The sequence below is a fragment of the Carassius carassius genome, chromosome 24, assembly GCF_963082965.1.
Source record: "Carassius carassius chromosome 24, fCarCar2.1, whole genome shotgun sequence".
NCBI lineage: Eukaryota > Metazoa > Chordata > Actinopteri > Cypriniformes > Cyprinidae > Carassius > Carassius carassius.
Genome location: NC_081778.1, coordinates 11,639,171 through 11,665,521, shown reverse-complemented (window position 1 = coordinate 11,665,521; position 26,351 = coordinate 11,639,171). Strand labels below are relative to the sequence as shown.

Sequence of the window (26,351 nt, the reverse complement as noted above, 5' to 3'; positions counted from 1 at the left end):
TTTTGTCATAAATCCAGGTCTCAAAACAATGGAACAATGTTATTCTAGGATGCTGAGTGAATGGAGAATGTTAGATTCTGCAGTGCCTTATTATCATTTAATGACATTTAATAATAATTGTCAGTCTTTATCAAATCAGTTGTACAGTCAGCAGGAACTTTCTTTAGTATGTTTACTTCCAAATAGCATTAGAGTTCAATTAATGGCATATTATCGGGTTAAATTAGATTCTAAAAAGACAACAAAAAAATTCTTATATGCTAGAGTCTTTGTGTTTTATCCACTACACATATTCCTCTTCCTCTTTGTACATTAAAACAGGTGGCTATATATCTCACAAGTGGGACTTTATTTATCGTAATTGTGACGTCATATCTCAGTGTGTTTTTTGTCTCACAGGGTGACTCAATATTTTGCTACATTTTTACAACTTAGATTTTTAGGAATTGCAATTTTATATGTCACAGCCTGACCTAACTGGAAATTTGTTTTTGTAATTGAGTAATTTTGGAAATGCAAGTGTGAGTATAATTTGCAATGTCAAATTTGTTTCTAGGAATTGCAAATTTGTTAACATTTTTGACTTAATATCTCTCAATTGTGAAATTGTTGGTCATTATCGTGACTTTTTATCTTGAAGTGTTACTTTATATCTTACAATTTTATTAGTATTTCTAACTGTGACTTTATTGTTCATAATCGTGACTTCACTATCTCCCAGTGTGCATTCTATCTCACAATGTGAATTTATATTTCACAACTGCAACCTTTTTTCTAGGAAATGCGACTTTAAATTTCAAAGCATGACAACATTGCATGAATTTATATCTCGCCAGTGAGCAATCTCTAAAGAGACAGAATAAAATGCCTGGCATTAGTGTATCAGTAGGTCAGTGTGTCACAGCCTTAGCCATCACTCCAGAGGGTACAGAGCTACTCTGTCATCCAGACAACTAGATCAACTATAGTTTCCCTCTCAAATATCTCACTAAACTGCTTTCTATTTCTGTATCCTCATTATATTACACATATATCAGGCATATGTTGTATTATATTAATGAGACCTTCATACTTAAATCAAACAAATCATACAGTTCGCCCAAAAATTTAATAATTCATCAACTGTTTTCTCTAATAAATGGTGCTTGGTCTGTGCATATTTCTCTCCTGATTCAGACAACAGGACATTTTCATTGGAGAAAGCAATATTATGGATAAAAAAAACACATATTGTATCCAGAAACAATGGTACTAAGTAAAACATTTCTTACGATGAATTTGTTTCTTACAAACACGCACCTTCTTGCTTTATCAGACATTAATGGACTGGGTTGTGGATTACTTGTGATGTTTTTATCAGTTGATTGAACTCTCATTCTGATGGCACCCATAATGGCTCATCCATTTTTTTTTTAAACAGCCAATAGTGTATCTTTTAAGTTACAGCTTTCAACCATGATATTTATTTGCTACCTATGTTAACTTTTAAAAGAATGTTATATGGGGTAACAGACAATTATCTCAAAGTTAATATGCACTGAGATTAATTTAACAGCTCTTATTATCAGTCTCACCTGTTTGCCCACATTATTTAATTAATTACAACATGTGCAACAAGTGCATCTACAAGCATTATACCATCTCTGAAAAACAAGGGAAGGTCAGCAACACCAAAATCCTTTCTAAATATTCCAACATAATTAGCACAGTGTAAGGTTACACACCCAAGCCCGTGTCATGGCTGATTATGAAATATTACTCGTTTAATAATTGTGAAATCACCCTGAGACCAAAGCTGTGTTCAAGCTTAATTAGCACAGGGCCTTCTGTAATTACGTTTTTGTGGAGTCAGGATTAGACTGTGTGAGGAAGGCGCAAAAATAAATAAATAAATAAATAAATAAATAAATAAAAGGAGAGAGAGAGGCCCAAATACAGCTGACCTGTTTTCCACCATATCTGTTTTGGCCCATCATTCTTTAGGTGATGGACCGCGTAATTATTTAATTATGTTATCACGACACTTATGAAGTGGGCCAGTGCATGAGATCTAATGAAATCTATAACAATGTTATGCTGCAGTAGTTGAGGGAAGGAAAAATGAGTTTCTCACTCTCTTTCTTGTTTACTTGGATTCCTGGTTAACTCTGTTGCCACCTCCACATGTACTCTCCTTCTCTCTCTCTTTCTCTGTTGTTGTAGTGTTTTATCACTAGGTCAAGCTGTGATTATAATGAAAGAACAGCATGTACGTAGGCAGGTGAAAGGTGGTGGGATCTGATTCAGTTACACTTTCAATAGTGCTAGTGTTTCCTGTCATCCATTCACTTTACAGTGGTTCTGCAATGTGACTTCCCAGTGAACAGTAGCAGGAAATGACTGTGATGGGGAGCATGTCTTATATACAAATTAATTGTAATAAGTTGATGTCCAGAGATATATATTTGTATACATACATGGTGTGTTTAGAATCACCCCACTTTAAATGTATCACATTTTGATGCTTTGCAGCCTGAAATGAAGACGGACTCAGTTTTTGTTTTATCCAGCTGTATTTATTCAGTGTCACTTATAGCATCCAAGTATATAACACAGATATGTCAAAAAACAAAACAAAAAGAATGACTGAATTGGAAAAAAGATCACCCTCTTGTGTCAGTATTTTGTTGAACCACATTTTGCTTTAATTACAGCCTTTAGTCTGTTGTGATACATCTCTCTACTAACTTTGCACGTATACTTTGCAATATTTGCCCACTCCTCTTTGCAGAACATCTCGAGTTTAATTTAATGGTGACCATTTGTGGGCTGTAGTCTTCAAATCATTACACAGATTTTTGATGGGGTTTAAGTCTGGGCTCTGAATAGGCAATGCAAGGACATTCACCTTTTTCTCAGTTCTGCTGTGTGCTTTGGGTCATTGTCATGTTGGAAGGTAAACCTTCTTCCCATTGACAACTTTCTGGCAAAAGGCAGCAGATTTTCCTCAAGGATTTGATTGTATTTTGCCATCAATATAACATCTCTTATGATAATCAAGGCTGCATTTATTTGACCAAAAAAAAGAAAAAAGAAATAAATTAAATACATACATTTTTTATATATATATATATGTACAGTACAGACCAAAAGTTTGGACACGCCTTCTCATTCAAAGAGTTTTCTTTATTTTCATGACTATGAAAATTGTAGAGACACACTGAAGGCATCAAGGGCTATTTGACCAAGAAGGACAGTGATGGAGTGCCTTGCCAGATGACCTGGCCTCCAGAGTCACCGGACCTGAACCCAATCGAGATGGTTTAGGGGTGAGCTGGACCGCAGACTGAAGGCAAAGGGGCCAACAAGTGCTAAGCATCTCTCTGGGAACTCCTTCAAGACTGTTGGAAGACCATTTCAGGTGACTACCTCTTGAAGCTCATCAAGAGAATGCCAAGCAGTAATCAAAGCAAAAGGTGGCTACTTTGAAGAACCTAGAATATTACATATTTTCAGTTGTTTCACACTTTTTTGTTATGTTTATAATTCCATATATAATTCCACATTGTGTTAATTCATAGTTTTGATGCCTTCAGTGTGAATCTACAATTTTCATAGACATGAAAATAAAGAAAACTCTTTGAATGAGAAGGTGTGTCCAAACTTTTGGTCTGTACTATATATATATATATATATATATATATATATATATATAGTATATATATAGTAGTATAAGAATCAAAAACAGTTTTCAACATTGATAATAAATCAGAATATAAGAATGATTTCTGAAGGATCATGTAACTGTTGAGATAATCAAGCGCATGAAGGAGCAAAGTTCAAAAAGAGTTTTCAAACATAAACACAGTGGAATATCCACAGGTCCATAACCAAAAAGTATCCAGTACTCAGCAACGTAAATCCTAATAAAATCAGTCGATGAACTAAGGAACAGACAAGGCTTAAATACTAGAACAGGGCAATTAAAAATAAACAGGACAGGTTTGTGGAACTAATTATCAAATCAAAAAACATGCAATTAAATATGCATAAAAAAAGCTTACAACTTTTTTTATTGACAAAAAATTGTTCAGTCATTTATTTATTTGCCATAAACATGATTATGTTACTTGTGAAATTAAACACGACACTTACATTAACACTGGATCTGCATGATGATTCGACCTGAAACAGCAACAACAAAAACCATTACCACACCATTTTCCAAAGCAGTTAGTAAGATTAACATAAGATAACTTTTGGCTATAAGTGAAGTGAAGTCTGGTGACACATACTCAGAATTTGTGCTCTGCATTTAACACATTTAAGTCCACACACACAGTAGTGAACACACACCCAGAGCAATGGGCAGCCATGTTGCTACAGCATCCAGGAAACAGCTGGGGGTTCAGTGCCTTGTTTACTTTCTGTTTACTTTCACTTTAGACATAACCAGCTGTGTATATATTTGTATTATATGTGTGTTTTTGACAGTATTGGTGCAATCCAGTACAGACTTTGGACCTAAACATGGCTGGGTGATCTATTATTTTACTCATACTGCTGTCCTCCATTAAAACCTATTTTTCTTATGCTAGTTAACACTGAGAGCAGGGAAATCAATTTAGAATGCATTATTTTATTAATTAAAATATCAATATTTGGCACCAGTGTATTGATTCTTGTATTGGACAGAAAAGCACAACAATATATTCCATTTTGATATTTTGTCCCACTCTATAATGCTACAAAACATTAAACGCATTGTGAGAGAAGTTAAAATGTATTTCCTTCTCCTACATTTTAAATTAAAAACTTCAGTCCCATAATGCAATGCCATTTGTATGATACTGTATTCTAAATGAAGCAGGTTGAATACAGAAAAGTGCTGGATATTTACAGACATTCTGTGAAATGTTGTATATACTGTTTTAAATTCCCTGTAAAATTACTGTAAAATTTTACAGTGTATGTATTAATATTAAACAGCATTTATTTTATATTTGTATTGAGCTTTCAATTTGTCTTTAATTTAATGGGTTTCACTGTGCTGTCTGTGTGTATTTACACTTGTGTGGCTTTTTAAGACAAGCACATATTGAATTATGCCGCATTATCATTATACCGCATACTAAAAGTTCACCATTGATAATTCCACAAATAAAGCTCTATAACAGTCCACCTTCATTAACTGGTTGTAAAAGATTATATAATTTCTGTACTATAACATATTTTGCCACATACAGTGTAAACTGCAAGGTATAATAATTTTTAGTGCAATCAATTATGCTCTGTAACACTATTATACTGACTAAAAGAAAATGAATTACAAGTAAACAAGGACCAATTTCTCAACCAACACTAATTACCATTAGGGTGACACTTTTTTTACCAGAAATTTAGACAGTAGATACACTGTAGACTGCATTGATGTAACAGTTAAACTCTGAATACAGTGTTTCATTGTAAGAAATTATTCCTCTGTCTAGTTACATCATTGAAATATTTTTTTAACATTTTTTATATCATAGTCACATACTCTTCCGATCACAAAATACATGACCAGCTTATACTTTTCCTGTTTGAATCTGAAAGCACCCTGCTATAATCTACTGTTTTTATCTCCTTCTCTCTCCAGCAGCAGATGGAGTTCCCGTGCAGAAGGATGGGGAACAGGTAAAGGAGCTGCCTGTTACACCAACATAAATATACTAAATTAGCTAAATAGCTCAATAGCGCTGACACACTATGACACTCCACACCACAAATTCCTGTTTGGGGGGTGAGGGTGTGTGTGTGTGGGGGGGGGGGGGCTAACAAAGACATTCTTAGCATATTAGTCTAGTTAACAGGACGTAGTGCTTAACAGAACTGGCTTGTAGTTTGGTGTTATAGTCATTAGCCTTTACTTTTGATTAAGTTTATGTGTTCCAGTCCCCCACACTCCTAAGAACTGACCCAGAAAGCAGGCTTATAGTATTTGCCTTCAGCTACAGTATATAGTGACATTGGAGACTGATTTTTGGTCTTTGCTTAAGGGAAGGATTATGATTTTTCTCAGTGGATGCTCTGTATCATCATTGACACATCACTTTGCTTGCCTTTATTCCTTCTTACGTCTACATACATATTGCTGGTAAATTTGAATGAGTAAGCACATTCATTTTATCTCACACAAAGCATATGTATGAGATTTGCTCCCTCCCTCTCTCTTTCAAAGCTGATTCCATTATCAGACAGGGTTTGTTACATAAAGAATTTATATGTGAAATTCAAAAGGTCTTTTCATGAGGCATATACATTCTTAAATATAGAGTTCCATCATCTGTGTCACCCTTCTCTGGTTCTGAAGTACCTGGCTGAACAGAAAAATGGCAACAAACAATGTAATTCGAAAACAAGTTTAAATCTGTGTGTGAAGTATTTCAAAATATTTATTTTATACTACTTATAAAATTCTATGTATACTATTTCTACTACTATTTTGGTTACATACTTGCATTTTATACAGGATATTAGTAGAATTTTTGCTTCTTCAACAAAAATAGTCATAAATGAAGCCGGCCCTGTCCATTACCTTCACCTATCGTGTATCTTCAGCATAGACTGATTGCATTAGGCTGTATTTGCTTTCTTTGTCACTGTGTCTGTATTTTTTTTTTTTTTTTTGTATTATAAACACACACACACACACACAGTTTCTTATTCATAGGCTACATAGAAATAGTCTTGCTTTTAGCATAAGCTGTGCTCATGGCTTTTATCTGTCTTTTAGTCTAGGCAATGGATGTGAGGCTGGAGTTTTATATTTATTTATTTATTTATTTATTTGTAGATTGCTCCTATCTGTCTGCCAAAGCAAACTGCATGACTATTGCTCATACTTAACAAGATTTGCATAAACACCAAACATTAAGTATTAAACTTTGGCATATAACTCATCCCACACATTTGAATGATATGCTGTAAATGCTCTGGCTTGTTGAGGAGAGATGTGCTATTACTTCTCTAAGCAATAATACATATTATTTTTGCATGGCAGACTAACTAACTAAATGAATGAATAAATAAATACATTTACTTATTGAAGGAGGGACATAAACCATATATAGGTACCAGAATGTCATAAAGACTTAAATATAGGCTTTTTTCCCCTCGAACCACCAAGTAACCACCTAGAACATGCTACTAACAGTAATATGGTAAATTAAGAATACTTTAGCAAATGCATAGAAACACCATTGGTAATACATCTGTGGCTGTAGTTATTCTCTTGCCGCTACAAGAGCTTTTATCTGAACAGATTAAAACTTGTTTTAAAAACGTATTATTCACACCCACTCTCTTTGGTGCTATTATGAGTTTTATTTTTTTTTATTTTTTTTATTTTTTTTATCTTGTGTGACAGTGAAAATGCCATGTCATGTCATGTCAATAACCTATTAAAGCAAACTTTTAAAACTAAAGAGTTTAAAATTTAAAATTAAAGAGTTTAATGATTGCTTAAGAGAAATGTATCAAAGTTCTGTGAGATTAATGCTTAAAGCAAAAACACCTGGTTATGAAAATGACATTAGAGAACAGAATAGTAATAAAAATATATTAGTTTTCTGAACTGGCATGACAGGCCAGATTAAAATGCAAAAATGATGAAATATAAGTGTAAACATGTTGAATCAGATTTAAGCAACATCAAAGTGAAGGCAAAAATCTAAGACCAGACACGAGACAGGGACACAAGAATGAGACTAGACAAGATTTGTACACTATTTTAAGAAATCTTAACTGATGAAAAACATGCCTGGAAAAATAATCTGCAGGTGTATTTGAAATATTGCAATAAACGCCATCTTAGTTCTGCTTTCTGAGTATTCAGACATAAAGAACTGTACTTGCAGGCTATGAGTTTTTAGAATATTTGACCTCCTATCTGAACTTTTTTACACAAATTGATCATAAAAAAAGAACATTTATTTCTTAGTCTTATTTAAGCAACCATAATCAAAGTATGCTACTCTCTCAATATTCAAATCAACGCACAAACAGAAACCAAATTTTTCCTCAAGCATGATACAGAGCTAAGAGATGGTTATAACTACACATCCTATTATAGTGTGCATACTAATTACAGCCTACATATTGTATGCAGCCTAATTTGCAGCCGCTCTCAAACTGCTGGTATTGAAATTGCGTTTGCGTGCACACATCCTTTTTAAATTAGCTTTCGATTTTGAGCACGCATTGCATTCTACACGATTTGTCAGACACTTACAGTGCATGTCCACGAACATAACATTTTGAATTAATTCCTATGAAAGTACAGCTTCAGAGAACGCTCCAGCACAGCTCTGCTGTTGCCATCTCCACCATCATCTCACCTTACTCCCGTGATTGCTGTCTGTACTCCTGACACAGGGTGCCCTGGTGGCCACAGGGGCCCTATGCAGCCACTTTATCACTTATTAGGCAGGGCCGGCACTGCTTACTAGACAAGAAACAAGTTAGAGCTAAACTGAATCATATGACTCAAAACCATTTTAAAAGATGCATTCAGGAATTAGACTGATCCAGTTCTCTGGATTCAGCTCACTGACTCAATAATCCATTCACAGTGGTTTAACAGCTCACTGGAGAGGAAGTTTATCAGTTGAAAAATTTTGGTCTGTTCCTAACACAAAGCTCTCATTTGGTTTCAGAAGACATTTTAGATGAATGGATACATGCATGGTGTTTAAAAGCTTTATTTCAGTTCATTGTAACTGCATGGTAAACAGCATCCCGTATGTGTCTTTTTGTACTTCAAAGTGCCAGGAAAGATTTGGATTAACTTGAAGATCAGTAAATGATGACAGAATTACATTTTTTGGCTGAACTATTCCTTTTATTCCCCCTTTCTGTTAGTCCGGTAAATAAATCAGCTTCTCAGAATTTTTCTTTCTTTTTTTTTTTTAATTTCTCCTTCAACTTCACATGTTTTTAAATGCTTTGTTCTGTCACAATCCCCCTCTCTCTCCTCCTTTCTCTGTGGCCGTCTCTCTTGCTCTTTTCTCCTCTTTCTCCAATTCTGTCTATTCTTTCCCCATCCCTCCTCTCTCTCTCTCTCTCTCTCTCTCTCTCTCTCTCAGCATGGCCGAACAGACTTTTCATGGGATGGAATCAATGTAAGTGTTGTGAATCTCATTCCTCCATTCCTTTCCTTTTGTTCATTTCCTCTGAATCACAGTCTCCTATCTCACACCCCATTCCTTCGTCTCTCTTTTGCGGTGACCTGTCGGTGTGCTCTAGTAGTTAGACTTTGTTGCGGATGTAAATGACAAAAGACTACACTTCCCATCATTAAGAAATTAAGAAGCAGGCTGTTGGGAAATGTAGTTTCACAACCTCTAAACCACTTTGCTAACTTTCTACTTAACTTCTTTCATCACCTCTTTCCTTTCCATGAAATGCCACGCTCAAAATTTTGCATTTCATATCTGCTCCGGGCCGTCTCCTGCTTCATCAAAACCATCTATTTCTTCATCTTTCCTATTTTCTGTCCCATTTTTTCTCTCTTGAATGCCTTCCTTCATTTCAGTTGTCCATGGAGGACACAACCTCAATCCTCCCTCGACTGAAGAAGCGGAACTCCAACGCCTATGGAATCGGCGCTCTGGCTAAGTCCTCTCTGACAGGTGTGTCAGGTGTGTGTCTGTCCTGTGAAATGGTAAACTGACCCCATGTTGACTCCAGACTGGGCTGGAGGAGATGGAGCCAACATGGACCCTTGTGGGTTTCCCTTTTCACCACCCCGTTTCCATGTATAAACACTCGCCAATGGCTCATGCCATTGGTGATTTCCAAGGTCCAAATATGAATAGATCCCTGAAAAGAAAGCGATATGCTTCCCACAATGTATTGTCATACGGCTTTTCATTTTATCCTAAGTGGTGGTTGATGGGAGAGGCAGGTTTTTGTATGTAAAGTGCATGTGAAGTGTAGAGATCAGTCAGTGTGTTTTCTTGTAATCTGCATCTGTGTTTTTGTTTTTTGTATCCTTCTCTGAAAGATCCTTCTCTTTGACTTTAATAATACATGTTCATAATTTCATTAGATATTGTCTAAGAGCTTGAGAGATCTCTGAATTTTCTCTGTGTGATTTCACTAATACTGGTTTAAAAAAAAAAATTCCTGAGACTAATAAAGAAAATGCAGGAGAAGGTGTAGGCTATTATTGTGTTTAGATCTTTATTAGTGTGAAAAGACAACAATTCCAGCAAGACAAATTCCTATCCCTTGTCACTAAAACGTATAAAACTTAAACTAAACCATAACCATTTACTCTCATTACTCTCCATCCCATTATGAAAATCATTTTCATTTCCCTACCTCAAACTAATTTCTACACATACTTATCATCAACAGAAACTTTATAACACAGCACATGGAGAGGTTGCGTTTGGTGTAGAAATGTTAAAAATGTTAAAAATGATTTTTTTTAGAATCTTACCTCATTTTGAAAGTGAGAATTGTGACCCTGGACCACAAAACCAGTCTTAAGTGTACCTTTTTCAAAATTTAGATTTATACATCATTTGAAAGCTGAATAAGCTTTCCATTAGAATCGGACAGTATTTAACCGAGATACAACTATTTGAATATCTGAAATCTGCAAAATATCAAAATATTGAGAAAATGGCCTGTCCAAATGAAGTTCTTAGCAATGCATATTACTAATCACAAATTCAGTTTTGATGTATTTACAGTAGGACATTTTGAAAATATCTTCATAGAACATGATCTTTACTTAATATCCTAATGATTTTTGGCATAAAAGAAAAATCTATCATTTAGATTTTTGTGGTCCAGGGTCACAGTTCTAGAACAGGAATTTTCTCCTAGTTAAGCCAAGCTCTAAAATATGTTATTTAGTAGAAATTGTGAATTTAAAAAAATCTTTAAAAAAGTTATTACCCTTAATCGTTATCCAGTACATCGCAAGATTGGAAAAGTGCTGTAAATTCATGCACTCTCAGTAAAGAAAAAAGAAAAAAAACTTAGTTCCAGAGGTTTAAAGAGTAGCATCACAGTGACCTTTTATTATTATTATTATTATTATATAATTTTTAGTACATTAAAATAAACTGACAGTTACATTCACAAGATGTAGCATAATTGGTTACTTTTTGCTCTATAACGTGAAACAATAACGTAATTCTTATTTATTAAAATTATAATTTTTGGTTATATCACGTTGATATAGCATACTTTCATATAGTAATAATGATAATCAACTAAAACATCAGATAATAATGATGGGCACTTTGTAACTCAGTCTGTAGTAAGAGTAGCTAATAGAAAATATTTGTAGGTCAACCTCTGAGCACACTATTCCCAATTTTTTCCAGTTCCCAACAAAAAAGTCTCTGAGAAGGTGACCTACTCTTAAGCCTCTTCATTTTATTCTCTTCTCGTTTTCCCCCTTTCTCTCCATAATCTAAAAACCTTCTCTTGCTGCCTTCTTATCCCATCATCCACCCTCTCTGTCTGTCTGTCCGCTTCAGGAGTGTCTCGCTCTATGAAGGACAAGGTGACAAAGCCGACAGCGATGGCCCAGGGGCGTGTGGCCCACATGATTGAATGGCAGAGCTGGGGCATGCAGACGGTGGGCGTGGGGGGCAGCAGAGCGGGACGCACCTCCAGTCTGCACCTCCAACAAGAGCGCACGCTGGAGAATGATGCATACAGTGACCTCAGTGATGGAGAGAAGGAGGCTCGCTTCGCTGCAGGTGAGAGACAGAGTGTTTAACAGATAGAAAGACCTACACAAAATCTATTGCTAAGAAATTACTGAAGACGCTAAAAATTCGGAAGACCCACATTGTGGAAGTGTAACCTAGTAGTTCAATATCTAAACTGTTGTAGGTTCAACATCTCTGTTATCAGACACTTTCACTTATATTCTTTATAGTACTAACATAACTCATATTCTTTACAGTATTTACACAGTCAGGTGATAGAGATTAAGGTTCAAGTGTGAGAATAATTGATGGAATCCGTTAAGTTTTTTATGTGTCCTTAAATTTGTCCAATTACAGACTTTAATTTAAACATAACTGGGGGAAAAAGTATCAAGGAATTATTTAGGATTAATTTCTTAAGCATATCAACTGTTTCAAATAAATATAATTTTTTATATATATACATGTATTTGTATATGTACAGTATGTATTTATGTATATATGTATTTGTTTGTTTGTTTATTTATAGTTTTTGTTTTTCTTGGGTTCAATAGTGTGATTTTGAAATATTTTTGAAAGATGTTTTACTCTCCAAGACTGCATTATAAAAAAAAAAAAAAAACTGAAAAAAAAAAACCCCCAGTGATATTGTGAAATATAATTGGTGAAGCTGAATTTTCAGCAGCCATACAGTTTTCAGTGTCACATGATCCTTCAGAAATCATTCTAATATGTTGAAGAAACATTTATTATTAAGAATAACAGCGTTGCTTAAACGTTTTGTGGAAACCTGATACTTTTAACTCAAGATTCGTTGATAAATATAAAGTTAGAGTTACTTTGATAAAGTAAAGGACATCATTTATTTAAAATAGTTTTACTTATTTTTATATTTTTCTAACAGTGTAAAGATATTTACTATTAATTTTGGTCAATTTAATGTGTCCTTGCTGAAATAAACTATTAATTTTGATGTGGTTTTATGGCCAACAATAAACAATGTAATCCTGAATTTTGTTAGGTGTGCTCCAGCAGTTTGCGGTCTCTGAAGCAACGCTTTTGGCCTGGAGCTCTATGGACGGCGAGAGCACAAGCGTTGGATCTAATCAGGGAAGCATAGCCCACCTGAGCGAGGCAAACCAGGAAAGCATCACAAGTCGAGGTACTGACTACATTTCCCAGCATGCACCTGCAAGCTCATTAAATTATTGTACCTCTTCCTACAGCGCTTTAGCCTGGAAACTTGGGAATTTAGTCAATTTAGCAACAGAACTTCTCTGTCACAGTGTGAGCTCTGATGATTGCTATTATTCAGGCAACGTCATGTCATAAACCACAATTAAACACATTCTCTCAACAACTTAGCACATCATTCTATATCAGCTCAAAGAATATATGAAAAAGATATGGTTAAAATCCATGACTAATTCTGTAATAACTGAAAACTTTTAATTTTTTGTTTATTTTCCTTTATTTATTTAATCTTAAAGTGAGGGTGGGATGGCTATATTGCTGCTGATTTGGAATACAGTGCACATTGGGGGTTGAATAAATGTATAACTAAAGGTCAGGGACGCGTGACTCTCAGGAGAACAAGAACTAATCCACTGAACAGTTCAGTACAGCCTTACAGACTCACATGAGAGCTCAAAACAACCAAAGCCATCTGCATGCCAAATGACAACATGTAACAGACAGATAATGATATAATTATGTCATATGCTGAGGCAGAGGTGTTACAAAACTCTAACTAATGTAGTTTCTTTTCAACATCTGGAACATATGCTCCACAAATCAAAGAACATAAGAATGTTACCTGATCTCCAGCACCCGATAAAGAGTAGAAAATGCTCTTAAAAACCTATTGCATAAGAATTAACCATAAAGATAGATTAGAATAGAATAGTTTTCAAAGGTCTGGGATCTTTAGGATTTGTTTTTCTAAATAAGTCACTTATTTACACCAAGGCTTTTATCTGAATTGTGCTTGTTTTTCTCGTATCCTTGTTTTCAATGTTTTTCTGTTTCCTAAATTTTGCCTTGCCTTTCCCAGCCTGTGTTCTGACTATGGACAGTTTTCTTGTTTCGTGATCTTTCGTGGCCAATCCAGGCCAATTATGGACCCAGCACTGAGGTTAGTTTGCCTCCGTCATGGGATGCATTCCCAGTCCCATCCTGGACTTTCTAGACATTTCATATCACTCTGATCTTCCAGAGGATGCTCTCATTGATTATTTTTCTGTTATGGACTGAATGAAGCGATCAAATCAAAACTCATTCATGACAGTCCGAGAGGGCCGCTTCTGGATTATGCACTTTTGTTAATTGGTTCCTCATTCTCTGTGGGAACAACAGAGCACTTTAAAACCCCTACAAATGACTTGTTTGGTGAGTTCAACCTCTGCAAACTCTGGTGGCTGCTGAGCTTGGACCATCTCTGATTCTTAGTCTGCTTATCTCAAGCCCGAAACTCTCACCACGTGGTCCCAACACCAGAGCCTCCCCATGTAATGGCCACCACTCCAGAGCCTCTTCATGTCATGACTGCCACTCCAGAGAATCGTCCCATCATAACACAGTGTATCCGGCCATCATAGCTACCACACATGAGCCTCCAGCCATCATGGATGTCATGCCACAGTCTTCAGCCATCACAGATGTCACTCCTGTGGTCATCGTAAACATTGTATTTGAAGACCCTCAATTGCCAGTGTGGTGGATCCACTGCGGGTGTTGGTGTGAGCTTCTGGCTACCCCACAGGACTCAGCACTCTCAACTCTCTCAACCCTCTCAACACTCTCAACACTTCAAAGCCCTCTAGTTCCTGAAGTCATTCCTCTATCTGTCGCTCTCCCCACAATGGGGATTGCTATTGGGTGTGTTAGGATTCACACCACTCCATCTGCTCCAGCTCCTCCAGAGGTGGTGCTTCCACTGCAGAACCTCCAAAATTAACTGGAATCAAATAATAACTATTCAACATGCCAAAAGAGTTGAAAAGAAAAGTTGAGTGAGAAAAATAAGAGTTAAATTCTGGCTTTACAGGATACAGAGGGATATAGTATTCATCATGTTGCTTCCATCCTTAAAATGTCAAATACAGCGATTTATAAGAACAAGGTCAAGCTGCAGACAATGGGGACAACAAAACTACAGACTGTCAGAGGGTGAATATGACACTCCACTGACCGGGATGACCACCAAATAATTTGAATGTCACTCAACAACTGCAGGATGACATCATGTGACCTAAAAATATTGGCAAACAGCAGCTGGGGTGAAGTGCACAGCAAGGTCAGTTGAAAACAGGCTCCTCGGGGTAGGGCTGAAAAGTAGAAAAAAAGCCCTTCATCAATGAGAAGAAAAGAAGAGCTAGGCTGGGGTTTGCAAAAGACCTTAAGGATTGAACCGTAAAGTGTTGGAGTAAGGTCATCTTCTCTGATGAGCTCTATTTTCAGCTTTGCCCAACGCTTGGTTGACAAATGGCTAGACAGAGACCTGGAAGGTCTACAAGCGAGAGTCCAGCACCCACAGTAAATTTTGGGGAATTATCTGTGATGATCTGGGGTAGGGCTGGGCGATATATATCGAATATTGCCGATAATATCGGAATAATTGTGACGACGATGTACAATTTGAATATATCGGGAATATCGAATATTTCAAATTCAAGCATACTTTCCCAAAAGAACGCGCCGAATGTCCAAAAAAGGAACCTGTAATTGCTGACTGCTCTACGCCCCTCTACTACGAGAGCTGTAATGATAGCGGTTGCCAGATAACAAGAGTTTAAATCTCCGAATCAGAGCTCCACTGTTACAAGGATACATTTTCTGCCTGGTGTTTGCTTATTTTAAGCAATCTGGCAACCATGCGCACGTGCTCACTCCTCATTGCGGAAGAGCCGCCGACGATAATCTGAAAACACTAACAAGCTGGAATTGAGCGATCTAATGAAAGCGTCGTTCAGCCGGTCTGTGTTCTGTCGTGAGATCTCAACTGTATTGTTTGCGTTTGTGATCGCAAAATAAATGCACTTACTCGACCGCTGATGTTTGAATAGAGAAACATAGGCTATGGCCATTTGGAATTACTATTGGGGAATTTCACTGATATGTTTACCAGTTTCCATAATATAGACAGAGAAAATGCAAAAGTCTTTGGTATTCATTTATATATATTTATATATAAGAAATAGCTATGTGCTTCAGCAACTAGCTCCCCATCTAAGAGGGGTTTTAGTGTCAGTAGGAACATAGTTTCATGCCACAGAGCTTCTCTTAAAACCACAGACAGTTGACAGACTTGTGTTCTTAGCTTAAAAACTTGTTAAAATTTTTAAAAACAAAATACTTATCCCAGTTGCATAGTTTAAATTGTGAATTGCATGCACTAAAAAGTTGACAGAATGCACTTTCTGTAACTGTTACTTAATTTGCACTGCTTCAGTTACATATAGGCCTACATGTATTCATTTAATAAAAAGCAGTAAGTTATCTCTTGGTCTAGATTTTTTAACTGCTTAAATTAGCTGTTTAATCTAAAAAAATTTTTTGTTTTTTTTAATGGGCAAAAGAAAATCATGTTTTATTTTTTATTATTTAAATGCAAATGCAAACATATCGAGATATATATCGAATATCATAAAAAATTTGACAATATCGAGATATCATTTTTTTTGTATATCGCCCAGCCCTAATCTGGGGGTCCTTCAGCAAAGCCGGAATCGGTCACATTTATCTTTGTGAAAGCCACACAAATCAAGTCATGTATTAGGTTGTCCTGGAAGGAAACTTGCTTCCTTCTGCTCTGACAGTGTTCTCCAGCTCTGAGCAATGGTTTTTCCAGCAGGACAACACTCCCTGCCATAGAGCCAGGTCAATTAAAGTGTGGATGAAGGACCTCCAGATCAAGTCCCTGTCATGGCCAGCCCAAACTCCTCTGAAAACCTGTGATCAAGAGGAAGGTGGATGGTCACAAGCCATAAAACAAAGCCGAGCTGCTTGAATTTTTGTGTCAGAAGTGGCATAAAGTTACCCAACAGCAATGTGAAAGACAGGTGGAGAGCATGCCAAGATGCATGAAAGCTGTGATTGAAAATCAGGGTTATTCCATCAAATATTGATTTCTGAACTCTTACAAAGTTAAAACATTAGTATTGTGTTGTTTTAAAATGAGTAAGAATTTGTTTTCATTGCATTATTTGAGGTCTGAAAACACTGCATCTTTTTTGACCAGCTATTTTTAACAGTTGTCATTTTCTGCAAATAAATACTCTAAATGCCAAAATAATTATTTTGTAATTTGGGAGAAATGTTGTCCAGAGAAACTAGAGAAAACTGTAATTTTGAATCATTGCTGAATAAAAGTTTTAATTTCTTTCAGAAAATATTCTATTCTATTGGAAAGTATTGCTAAAAATAATCTTATTTACACTTTGGATAAAAGCGTCTGCCAAATTAACAAATCTAAATGTACATTATAGTAAAAAGTACTGCTAAAATTGTAAAATACAAAATGACTTGTTGTTACCCAAAATGTGTGTACTACTTGTATTTATGCTTATGAGTGAAGTGACATTCAGCCAAGTATGGTGACCCATACTCAGAATTTGTGCTCTGCATTTAACCCATCCGAAATGCACACACACAGAGCAGTGAACAGAGCAGTGAACACACACACACACACACACACACACACACACACAGAGCAGTGGGCAGCCATTTATGCTGTGGCGCCCGGGGAGCAGTTGGGGGTTCAATGCCTTGCTCAAGGGCACCTAAGTCGTGGTATTGAAGGTGGAGAGAGAACTGTACATGCACTCCCCCCACCCACAATTCCTGCCAGCCCGGGACTCGAACTCACAACCTTTCGATTGGGAGTCCAACTCTCTAACCATTAGGCCATGACTTCCCTTTATTAGTTTTATCGTGTGCATCATTCCTCTAGAATCACCTGTAATGGAATCGTTTGTGAATCATGTTGTTTGCTGTAGAGCACAGATCAGTAATTTATGGGGTTTCATTCCAGTTAGGATGCTGCCATAGAAGGGCTATAGAGAGAAAAAGGGCAAGAGAAGAATAAACTCAGTGGGCAGTCTGTGTACAAGTGAGTGTTGCTATGCTACATTACAAAGCCATTTCCTCACTAAATAATGAATCTAATTTCTGCCCTGCCAGAGGGGTGAAATGAGTGAACACTCATTTTAATTTCACGATGATGGCCATGGGGTATACTGAGGCAAGAGATTTCACCATCAGAAATAAGAGTGTGCAGTTATTATTATTCAATATTGATTTATAATCAGATATTATTTAGAAAATATCTTGCCATTGAATGCACATATTTGGTAAGTAGCCATATAATAATTACCAGACGACAACTCAGATCAGCACAGGCTGTGTGGAAAATGATCTAAGAAGTTTGTAATAATTTATTTCGTTTTCTCTGTCTCTTTCAGACCAGATAGTGCACCATTCTTCTGCAGAGGTGTGGCCTCACAATTACGTCTCCCAAGGTCTTTATTGCCTTTCTTCCTCTGACGCTTGGGAGCCAATTAGTAATGAACAGTCAGGTGTGGTCTCTCCTGCCACCGGTTCATATGTCATGGCTGTCGGGACTGAGGGAGGATATGACCCAAATTCAGCAGCCCTCTCACAACAGCAACAGCAGCAGCAGTATCAGAACCAGTTACATCAGATCCAGCACCTGCACCAGATCCATCAATACCAGCAGCAACAGCTCCTGCAGTATCAGCAACAGGTGAGTGAGAAAACTACAACTCCCAAACAAATTTATAATTTTTTTAAGTGCAATTCAGTGACTTGCACTAAATGAATAAACATCGTCTATTATCAGAATGTTTGTAATTTCTGAATTTAAAATTAATTTAGATTTTTTATGAGCATGAGGTCAGAAATGTTATTGTGACAAAGATTTCCTGATATCATAATAAATAAATAAGGGTATTCAGTTCTTGAAAAGGAATCATTAAAGGGTTAGTTCACCGAATAATCAAAATGATGTCATTAATGACTCACCCTCATGTCGTTCCAAACCTGTAAGACCTCCGTTCATCTTCGCAACACAGTTTAAGATATTTTAGATTTAGTCCGAGAGCTCTCAGTCCCTCCATTGAAACATCATCAAAGTAGTCCATGTAACATCAGAGGGTCAGTTAGAATTTTTTGAAGCATCGAAAATACATTTTGGTCCAAAAATAGAAAACACTACGACTTTATTCATCATTGTCTTCTCTTCCATATCTGTTGTGAGCGAGTTCAAAACACAATAGTTCAATGATATCCGGTTCACGAACGAATCATTCGATGTAACCAGATCTTTTTGAACCAGTTCACCAAATCGAACTGAATCATGAGTAAAACATGAGTAATTCATGTACTCAAACAGTACACTGACTGAACTGCAGTGAAGAGAGAACGTCTCAGGTTACAAATTTAACCTTTGTTCCCTGAGAACAGGGAACGAGACAATACGTCATCGACGTTATGGGGAACGCCTCAGGCGTGACAGGTGTCTGAAATCAAATATCAACTCACAGCAATCATGCTGACTGGCGACAGCCGTGAATCATCAGCTTGAATGATGAGCATACGACCTGGATATATAAAAAGGGCGCCTTGAAACCATGACAATATCCTTTTGTCTGAAGGGACTGTTTGGCAGGCAGACCCCGAGGCATGGCTGGGAGACGTATTGTCTCGTTCGCTGTTCTCAGGGAACAAAGGTTACATTTGTAACCTGAGACGTTCCCTTTCGAAGGGAACTTCGACAATACGTCATCAACGTTATGGGGAACGAAATACCCACGCCGCCATGCTAAAGGGAGTGCATGCCCAATGGCAGTGACAACTGTCAGAACCAGCAATTCAATGAACGCTAGAACCACTCACCCTCAGGTCACACTGGGCTGTCAGTGACAGCACTCCCTACGGTCATAGCTCAAGCTATATTATACCACAGAAAACCTCCATAAACATAGTTTAGTGAAAGGTCTACCTGGGCCTGCTCAAGAGCCTAGGACCACAACTTCAAATTCTTAGAAGGGGTCCCTTCTAGGAAATGTGGCTAGGGAACCCGAGGGAACCCCAGCCAGTCACTATTCAGGGGAACGTGCCACCTGAAATGCCACCAGGCAGGCCTGACCTGGTGTCACTACATAAGACACTACAGTCTGGCCACTTCCTGTCTGTCCGAAGACAGAGCCTCTGGACACTTGCCTTCAGGAAGGCATCCAACCCGAGGAACTGCAGAGCAGGCAGTAAACCACTCGGCCCGGATCTCAGAGACGGGATATCCTGAAGAGTATGACTCAGCATAGTGCTTTACAACCCTTGCCAGCGAGGGGAGTTTCACTACTTGATCCACGGATCTACCCAGTGTTTGTGTTTCAAAACACTGAGGAGGCCTGTGAGGGCCTAAGGACTGATCTAACTAGGAGGCCTCATGAGAGGCCTACGACCGACATACCAGACTCAGAAGACCACATATTCATATTGACCCTCAGTGAGGGGAGCATAAGATCTACCTGGTAGGCAAGCAGGCTGAAGCAGGATAAAGAGGGTCCAGGAGGGAACCAGTAGCAGAGAATAAAAACTTGAGTCGAGCCAGGACGCAAGCTCACCTTTGGTAGCTGCTTGATAAGGACTGCTAAACTGAAAGTAAGCGGCCACTAGCTTACAAAACCCAGCACCACTGTGAAACTACTCTCAGGGAGACCTGGAGAGGCCTACTACCTGACAACCACAGTATGTGGGAGCTCACCTTCAGAGAGGCCTGGTGAAGCCTACTACCTGATAACCACAATATGTGGGAGTTCACCTACAGAAAGGCCTAGAGAGGCCTACTACCTGTTACCAGATAACCACCTTAAGTGGAAACTCAAAGTAATTTGGAACTCAACTCCAGGGAGGCCTGGTGAGGCCTACTACCTGACAACCACAAAACATGGGAGCTCGCCTACAGAGAGGCCTATAGGGGCCTACTACTTGAAAAACCATGCTATTTAGTGGAAACGCACAGTATGTGGGAGCTAAACCTCCAGGGAGGCCTGGTGAGGCCTACTAGCTGACAACCACAGTATGTGGGAGCTCAACTTCAGGGAGGCCTAGTGAGGCCTACTACCTGATAAACACAGTGCATGGGAGTTCACTTACAGAGAGGCCTACTATCTGTTACCAGAAAACCACCCTAAGTGGAAACTCAAAGTATGAAAACCATGACATGAAGGAGCTTACTTTCAGGGAGGCCTGGAGAGGCCTACTACCTGAAACCCATAGCTGATAGTGAGCCAGACTGGCAGTCCAGTTGACTGTCTTTGGGGCTTTGCCTTCAGGGAGGCCTTATGAGGCCTACTACCTGATAGTTCAAAAAAGCGGGAATTCAACTTCAGGGAGGCCTGTGGGGCCTGCCACCTAGTAACCACAGTATGTGGGATTTAACCCTCAGGGAGGCCTAGTAAAGCCTACTACCTGACCACCACAAAATGGGGGAGCCCACCCTTCAGGGAGGCCTGAAGAGGCCTACTACCTGAAACAGTCTAATCAGCTGGATGTGACTGCTTCCGGGGACTCGCCTAACAGGGAGGCCTGGTCGAGCCTACTAGCTGATAGCGAGTCTATTCTGCTACTTTAACCCTCTGGAGTCTAAGGATATTTTTGGGGCCTGGAGAAGTTTTGTCATGCCCTGACATTTGTGCTTTTTCAGTTTCTTATAAATATCTAAATGGGTAAAGTCTAATCTCACTGTAATCAGCACAAACTGGGCTATAATAATATGTGAAATGCATGCATGTACATGATTGTATTTTTGAGAAGAAAAATGTTATGCGTGGTTAGTGAAAAACTAAAAATGTTAAATCACTTGAATAAGGCCATAAAACGCATAAAGAAAAATGGTTCCCGCGATTTTTAAGAACTGAAGCTTGTAGCCTAGAATTTTTCTTTCTAAATTATGTGAAAATCATCTTGTTTACTCACTTACAGAAAACAATATATTGATTTAAATTTTCTAAGACACTTTTTGTTGGTAAAAGTCATATACGAGTAGGCGTCAACTATCATGAATATCATTGTGATTTACACCTGAGAAGACAAAGGCCCGCATAATCAGCTGCATAATGAGCTTCTTAGTCATCTGTGCCACTGAGAGGGAAGAGTTATAAGAAAGAATGTGAGAACAAAATAAATCTATATAATTTTATGTTTGTAGTTTATTTTGAATATATTTAATTATCCCACAACATACTTTAATATCCACTTGGGGGAGCAGTTAAACAGTTTATCATGAACAATCAAAGCTGACTTTCAAACTAATTTTTTTGCATCATTACAATCCTCACATAATCCTTCAGAAATCCTTTTAACAATCTTATTTTCTACAAAAAAACATTTATTGTTGTTATTATTATCATTATTATTATTATTATAAATGTTGAAAAGAGCTGAGAATATTTTTTAGGTTTTTTAGGGGGAATAAATTGAAAGAACAGCATTGTTTTTACATTTGTTACAGTTATCTGTTTGTTACATTTATATTATTTACATCAAGCTTTTGAATGATATAGTATTGTATATTGTTATTGAAACTTCATAATGTTTCACTTGATTATACATTTAGTCAGGAATAATAGTTTGGAAAAATTCTTTGGAAAAAGTCTAACTAGTAAAATGTTTACACTATATGTGAAAAATAGTACAAGTATATAAATAAATAAAAAGAGACTTACTCATGTTTATGATCTCTGCTGAATAAAGTGCTTCATTCTTTTTTTCTGAGGAAATCCATTTATCAAATCCTCAAACACATCACATCTTTTTGGGGTGAATTATGTCTTATTCCTCTCATCGCGAAGCAAACAGTAAAATAAAAACTTGAAGAACAGTCTCGCTGCTTTTTCTTCTGTGTGGGTGTATTCAAGCCGCTTCAGTTTGAATCTGAATAGCACGTTCAGCGCGGGGGCGTGGTCACATTAGATATAATGAAGGGAGACGTGAAAAACGAGAGATATCTCTCTCATGTCTCTTCGTTGAGTATTGACGGAGTTACAGTTCATTTTAATGACGTGTTTGTAAATGAAGATCAGCGCAGACAAAGGCTGCAGACAGCACACCTTGTTTGTTATCTTTATTTTATAAGTGCACAAAGTTTTGTTGTTATTATGTCTGTATCCAAAAAAAGTAGACCCTTTACAGATTCAATTGACGTATTGCTCTTATCTGTACGATTAAAACTGAAAGTGTAATTTAAGTTATTTTCGGGGTTATCAGGAGAAAATGACTCAAAACGCGTATCCGCGTTAATCGACTCCAGAGGGTTAACGAACACTGCTGGAACCATACTATTAAAAAACTTTTCCTATAGTTTTGTCCTAGTGTATGTTCCACAATGTTGTGACCCACCTCCGAGGAGGCCTGTTAAGGCGGCAGTGAGCCTTCTGCCCGAACTACCAGGGCCAACCACCGAAGGTGAGCTGGCCTAGGAGCCCTATTTGGGGGCTATCCGGTCAAGGAGGCCTGCTGGGGCCTACTACCTAACCGTGCAGCCTTCGCGGCAGAAAGCTGTTAATACAGCATCCTGGTAACTAATCACATTGCCAAAGGCAGTGTATTCAGCAAAAAGCAATACCCTTATAGCAGGGGAGTACAACATACGCCATTCTGCCTAGTGGAGGCCCCATTAGGGGCCTACCTACTAAATGCATAGGCGTCAGCCCATGGCAATGCTCTGGCTTCAAGGGAGCAGAGTTCAAAAACCGGAATGAAATGTAGTTTTGAACTCCCTGCTCGACCGGAGCCATCGTGGTGTGAGGTAGATAAATACAGAGCTGAGAATGGACTACTCAAAACTACCCTGAGTTAGCGGGGGAGTAACAACCATATGCCCCTGCAATGTTAGACAGGGAGTGGGCCTGCAAGTGGCTCCAAAGGGTGACAGGGATTTGTCCTGCGCCCAGCCTAGGGGAGCGGGGGGGCTAAATTGCAAGCTAACCCACTTCAACCCATCGGTCGAGCGATTAGCTCAACGGGCTGAGTGGAGCCAGCTCTAGAGGCCCAAACATCTCTGTTCGGAAGGGTCTGATGAACTGTCACTTCGCAGAGCGAAAGATGGCCTAACCCTGCCAGACTGATCCTACCTCAGCTACCACCCTGCATTACTCTATCACCCCTGAATGCAGAGAAAAGGGCGGGCCTTGGCCAACAACTCCCATTTAAGGGAGGAGGCTGAAATCTAGGGGAGGAAGCCTAACACATAATGTATGCGGCAGCTATACTTAGCAAAACGCCTCCAATATCCCTAGCATAGCCTAGGCCAGCTACAGAGGCGTATAAAATGCACCCACCACGCATATAAAATGTTATAACAGGAAGACCATCACATACTCAGCACGGAAGCCAAATCTTCTTTGAGCTTCTCCCTAATTCGTTCTAGCCACCAACTGGGGGAGTCTTCAGGGCCCTAAAGTCCAATACTTCAATTGCTCCTCTAAGAATGACCCCCTAGGTCTATACAGGGAACAAGGTCTGTAGAGAAATACAAATCAGTGTTAGTTATACACACAGAATTTTTAAAAAAACCCAAGTTCACCTGCGGCGTGCGGAGTGAAGACTCGCCAGAGAGTTCTCAATGAACCTGGGGTCCACCACTTTTACATGCCTAAAAGAGGCACTCACATCAACCAGTTGCTACGGCAGGCCATCAGAACATAGTTCTCATCATAAGGCCCATACCCAGGGCTGGTGTAACGTAAACGCCTGGGGAGTCAAGAAGAGGGAGAGGGCTGGTAGAAAAGGCCCTCCAGGGAGATCAAACCCTACTTCCACTGAGCGCTGCTGCGCTTGTGCTGAATGACCTCCCTTAAGTCCCTCTCAGCGACCACCTCAGGGGACAGCCCCGCCCCCTGGTCGAGATCCTGCAGCAGGTCAGCTTGGTAGGCTTGGAGCACTGCCATGGTATGAAGGGCAGCACTAGCCCTACCTGCTGCCATGTACGCTCTGCCATTCAAGCGAGCTGTGGCTTTAAGGGGCTTGGATGGCAGAGTCGGAGCTTTTAGTGTCGACACCCGCCCAGATACGAGATAGTTCGCAAACGTCTCGTCAATGGCATCGGCATCGACACATAACCATACTCCCTGATCCCCTCAACATCAGCGAAATTACCCCGCTGATGTCGATGAATACGGGCAGAGTACGGTTTCTTCCATGCCCTCTCGATCTCTGAATGGAGATCAGGAAGGAATGGAAGGCTCTGGTGAGCTGGTGGTCTATGTTCAGGGAGAAACCGATCGTCCAAACGACCGCGAACGATCTCTCCCTGAGCACGCCGCCATGACAACATAAGTTTGTCAGTGGCGCGCTCCATAATTTCCACCAACTCTGCGTACACGGGGCAGGATGGCTGACGAGGTTGAGGATTTAAATCATCCTCCTCAGCCATCTCTTGCCCAGCCCGAAGAGCACTCGCTGCAGTATCAGTAGGAGAATCGTCTCCGTCATCCACCTGCAGCTCACTCTCGTCAGCCGATGACGTGTCCAAGAGGTTATCGCCCCTCTCAAGACTGTCACCGAGCTCCATCTGGGAGCCCCATGAAGGGCGTCGAGAAGAGAGCCCGACGAGAGCGGAGCGGTCTCATAGGAAAACGCTCACAATTTGCACAGGACGCTCCCTCAAGAGCATCCTGTTCGTGCTCTTCACCCAAACAGTACACACACATCTCGTGAGTGTCACCCGGCGACAAATATCTTGGGCACGGGTCAACACATTTCACAAAATTTTTAGGACTTGCCTTAGATGTGTGTTTCATTTTTGCTGTAAGCAGACGTTTAAATCAGACAAAACAGTCCCTGAAGACGAAAAGGATATTGTCATGGTTTCAAGGCGCCCTTTTTATATATCCAGTTCGCACGCTCATCATTCAAGCTGATGATTCACGGCTGTCGCCAGTCAGCATTATTGCTGTGAGTTGATATTTGATTTCAGACACCTGTCACGCATGAGGCGTTCCCTATAACATCGATGACGTATTGTCGAAGTTCCCTTCGAAAGGGAACTGAAGATGAACACTGAGCCGAGCCAGATAACGAACAAAAGACTGACTCGTTCACGTTGTTTGACATATTCTTTTATTATTTTTTTAATGAAAAAATTATAATAATGGTTGATAAAATGGTTGAAAAAGAAAGACTGATAACACTTTATGATAAAGTCCTATTAGTTATTTAGTTAAGTAACTAACAATAAACAATACACACGTTACAGGAATAAAAATAACTCTGTTTATTGTTAGTTAATATTAGCGCACGTTCATTAAATAATATTAACAGATACAACTTTTAATTGTAATAATTTATTAGTAAAATTGAAATGAACCTAATCTAAGACGATCAAAACGATTAATAAATCTTATTAGTTAACGGCAGTTAATTAACAATAAGCAATGCGCGTTACAGTATTTTTAATCTTTATTAACATTAGTTTAATAAAAACAACATTGTTTTTTGTTATTTCATATTAGCTCATGTTCATGAAATAATATTAAAAGATTAGTATTTATTAGTAAATGTTAAAATCAACATTAATAATAAATCTTAAATAATGTATTTTTCATCATTAACTAATGTTAACAAATGGAACCT

General features: G+C 38.5%; 1 protein-coding gene across 1 annotated transcript in view; it reads left to right on the top strand.

Moving 5' to 3' along the window:
* Nucleotides 1-26,351, top strand: part of LOC132103796 (uncharacterized) — a 57,146-nt gene that overhangs the window by 19,255 nt on the left and 11,540 nt on the right. The window contains exons 2-6 of the mRNA XM_059508886.1: nucleotides 5,618-5,655; nucleotides 9,554-9,659; nucleotides 11,520-11,744; nucleotides 12,718-12,858; nucleotides 18,158-18,506. Of these exons, the coding sequence (XP_059364869.1) occupies nucleotides 5,618-5,655; nucleotides 9,554-9,659; nucleotides 11,520-11,744; nucleotides 12,718-12,858; nucleotides 18,158-18,506 (859 nt within the window). The remainder of the gene's footprint in view (nucleotides 1-5,617; nucleotides 5,656-9,553; nucleotides 9,660-11,519; nucleotides 11,745-12,717; nucleotides 12,859-18,157; nucleotides 18,507-26,351) is intronic.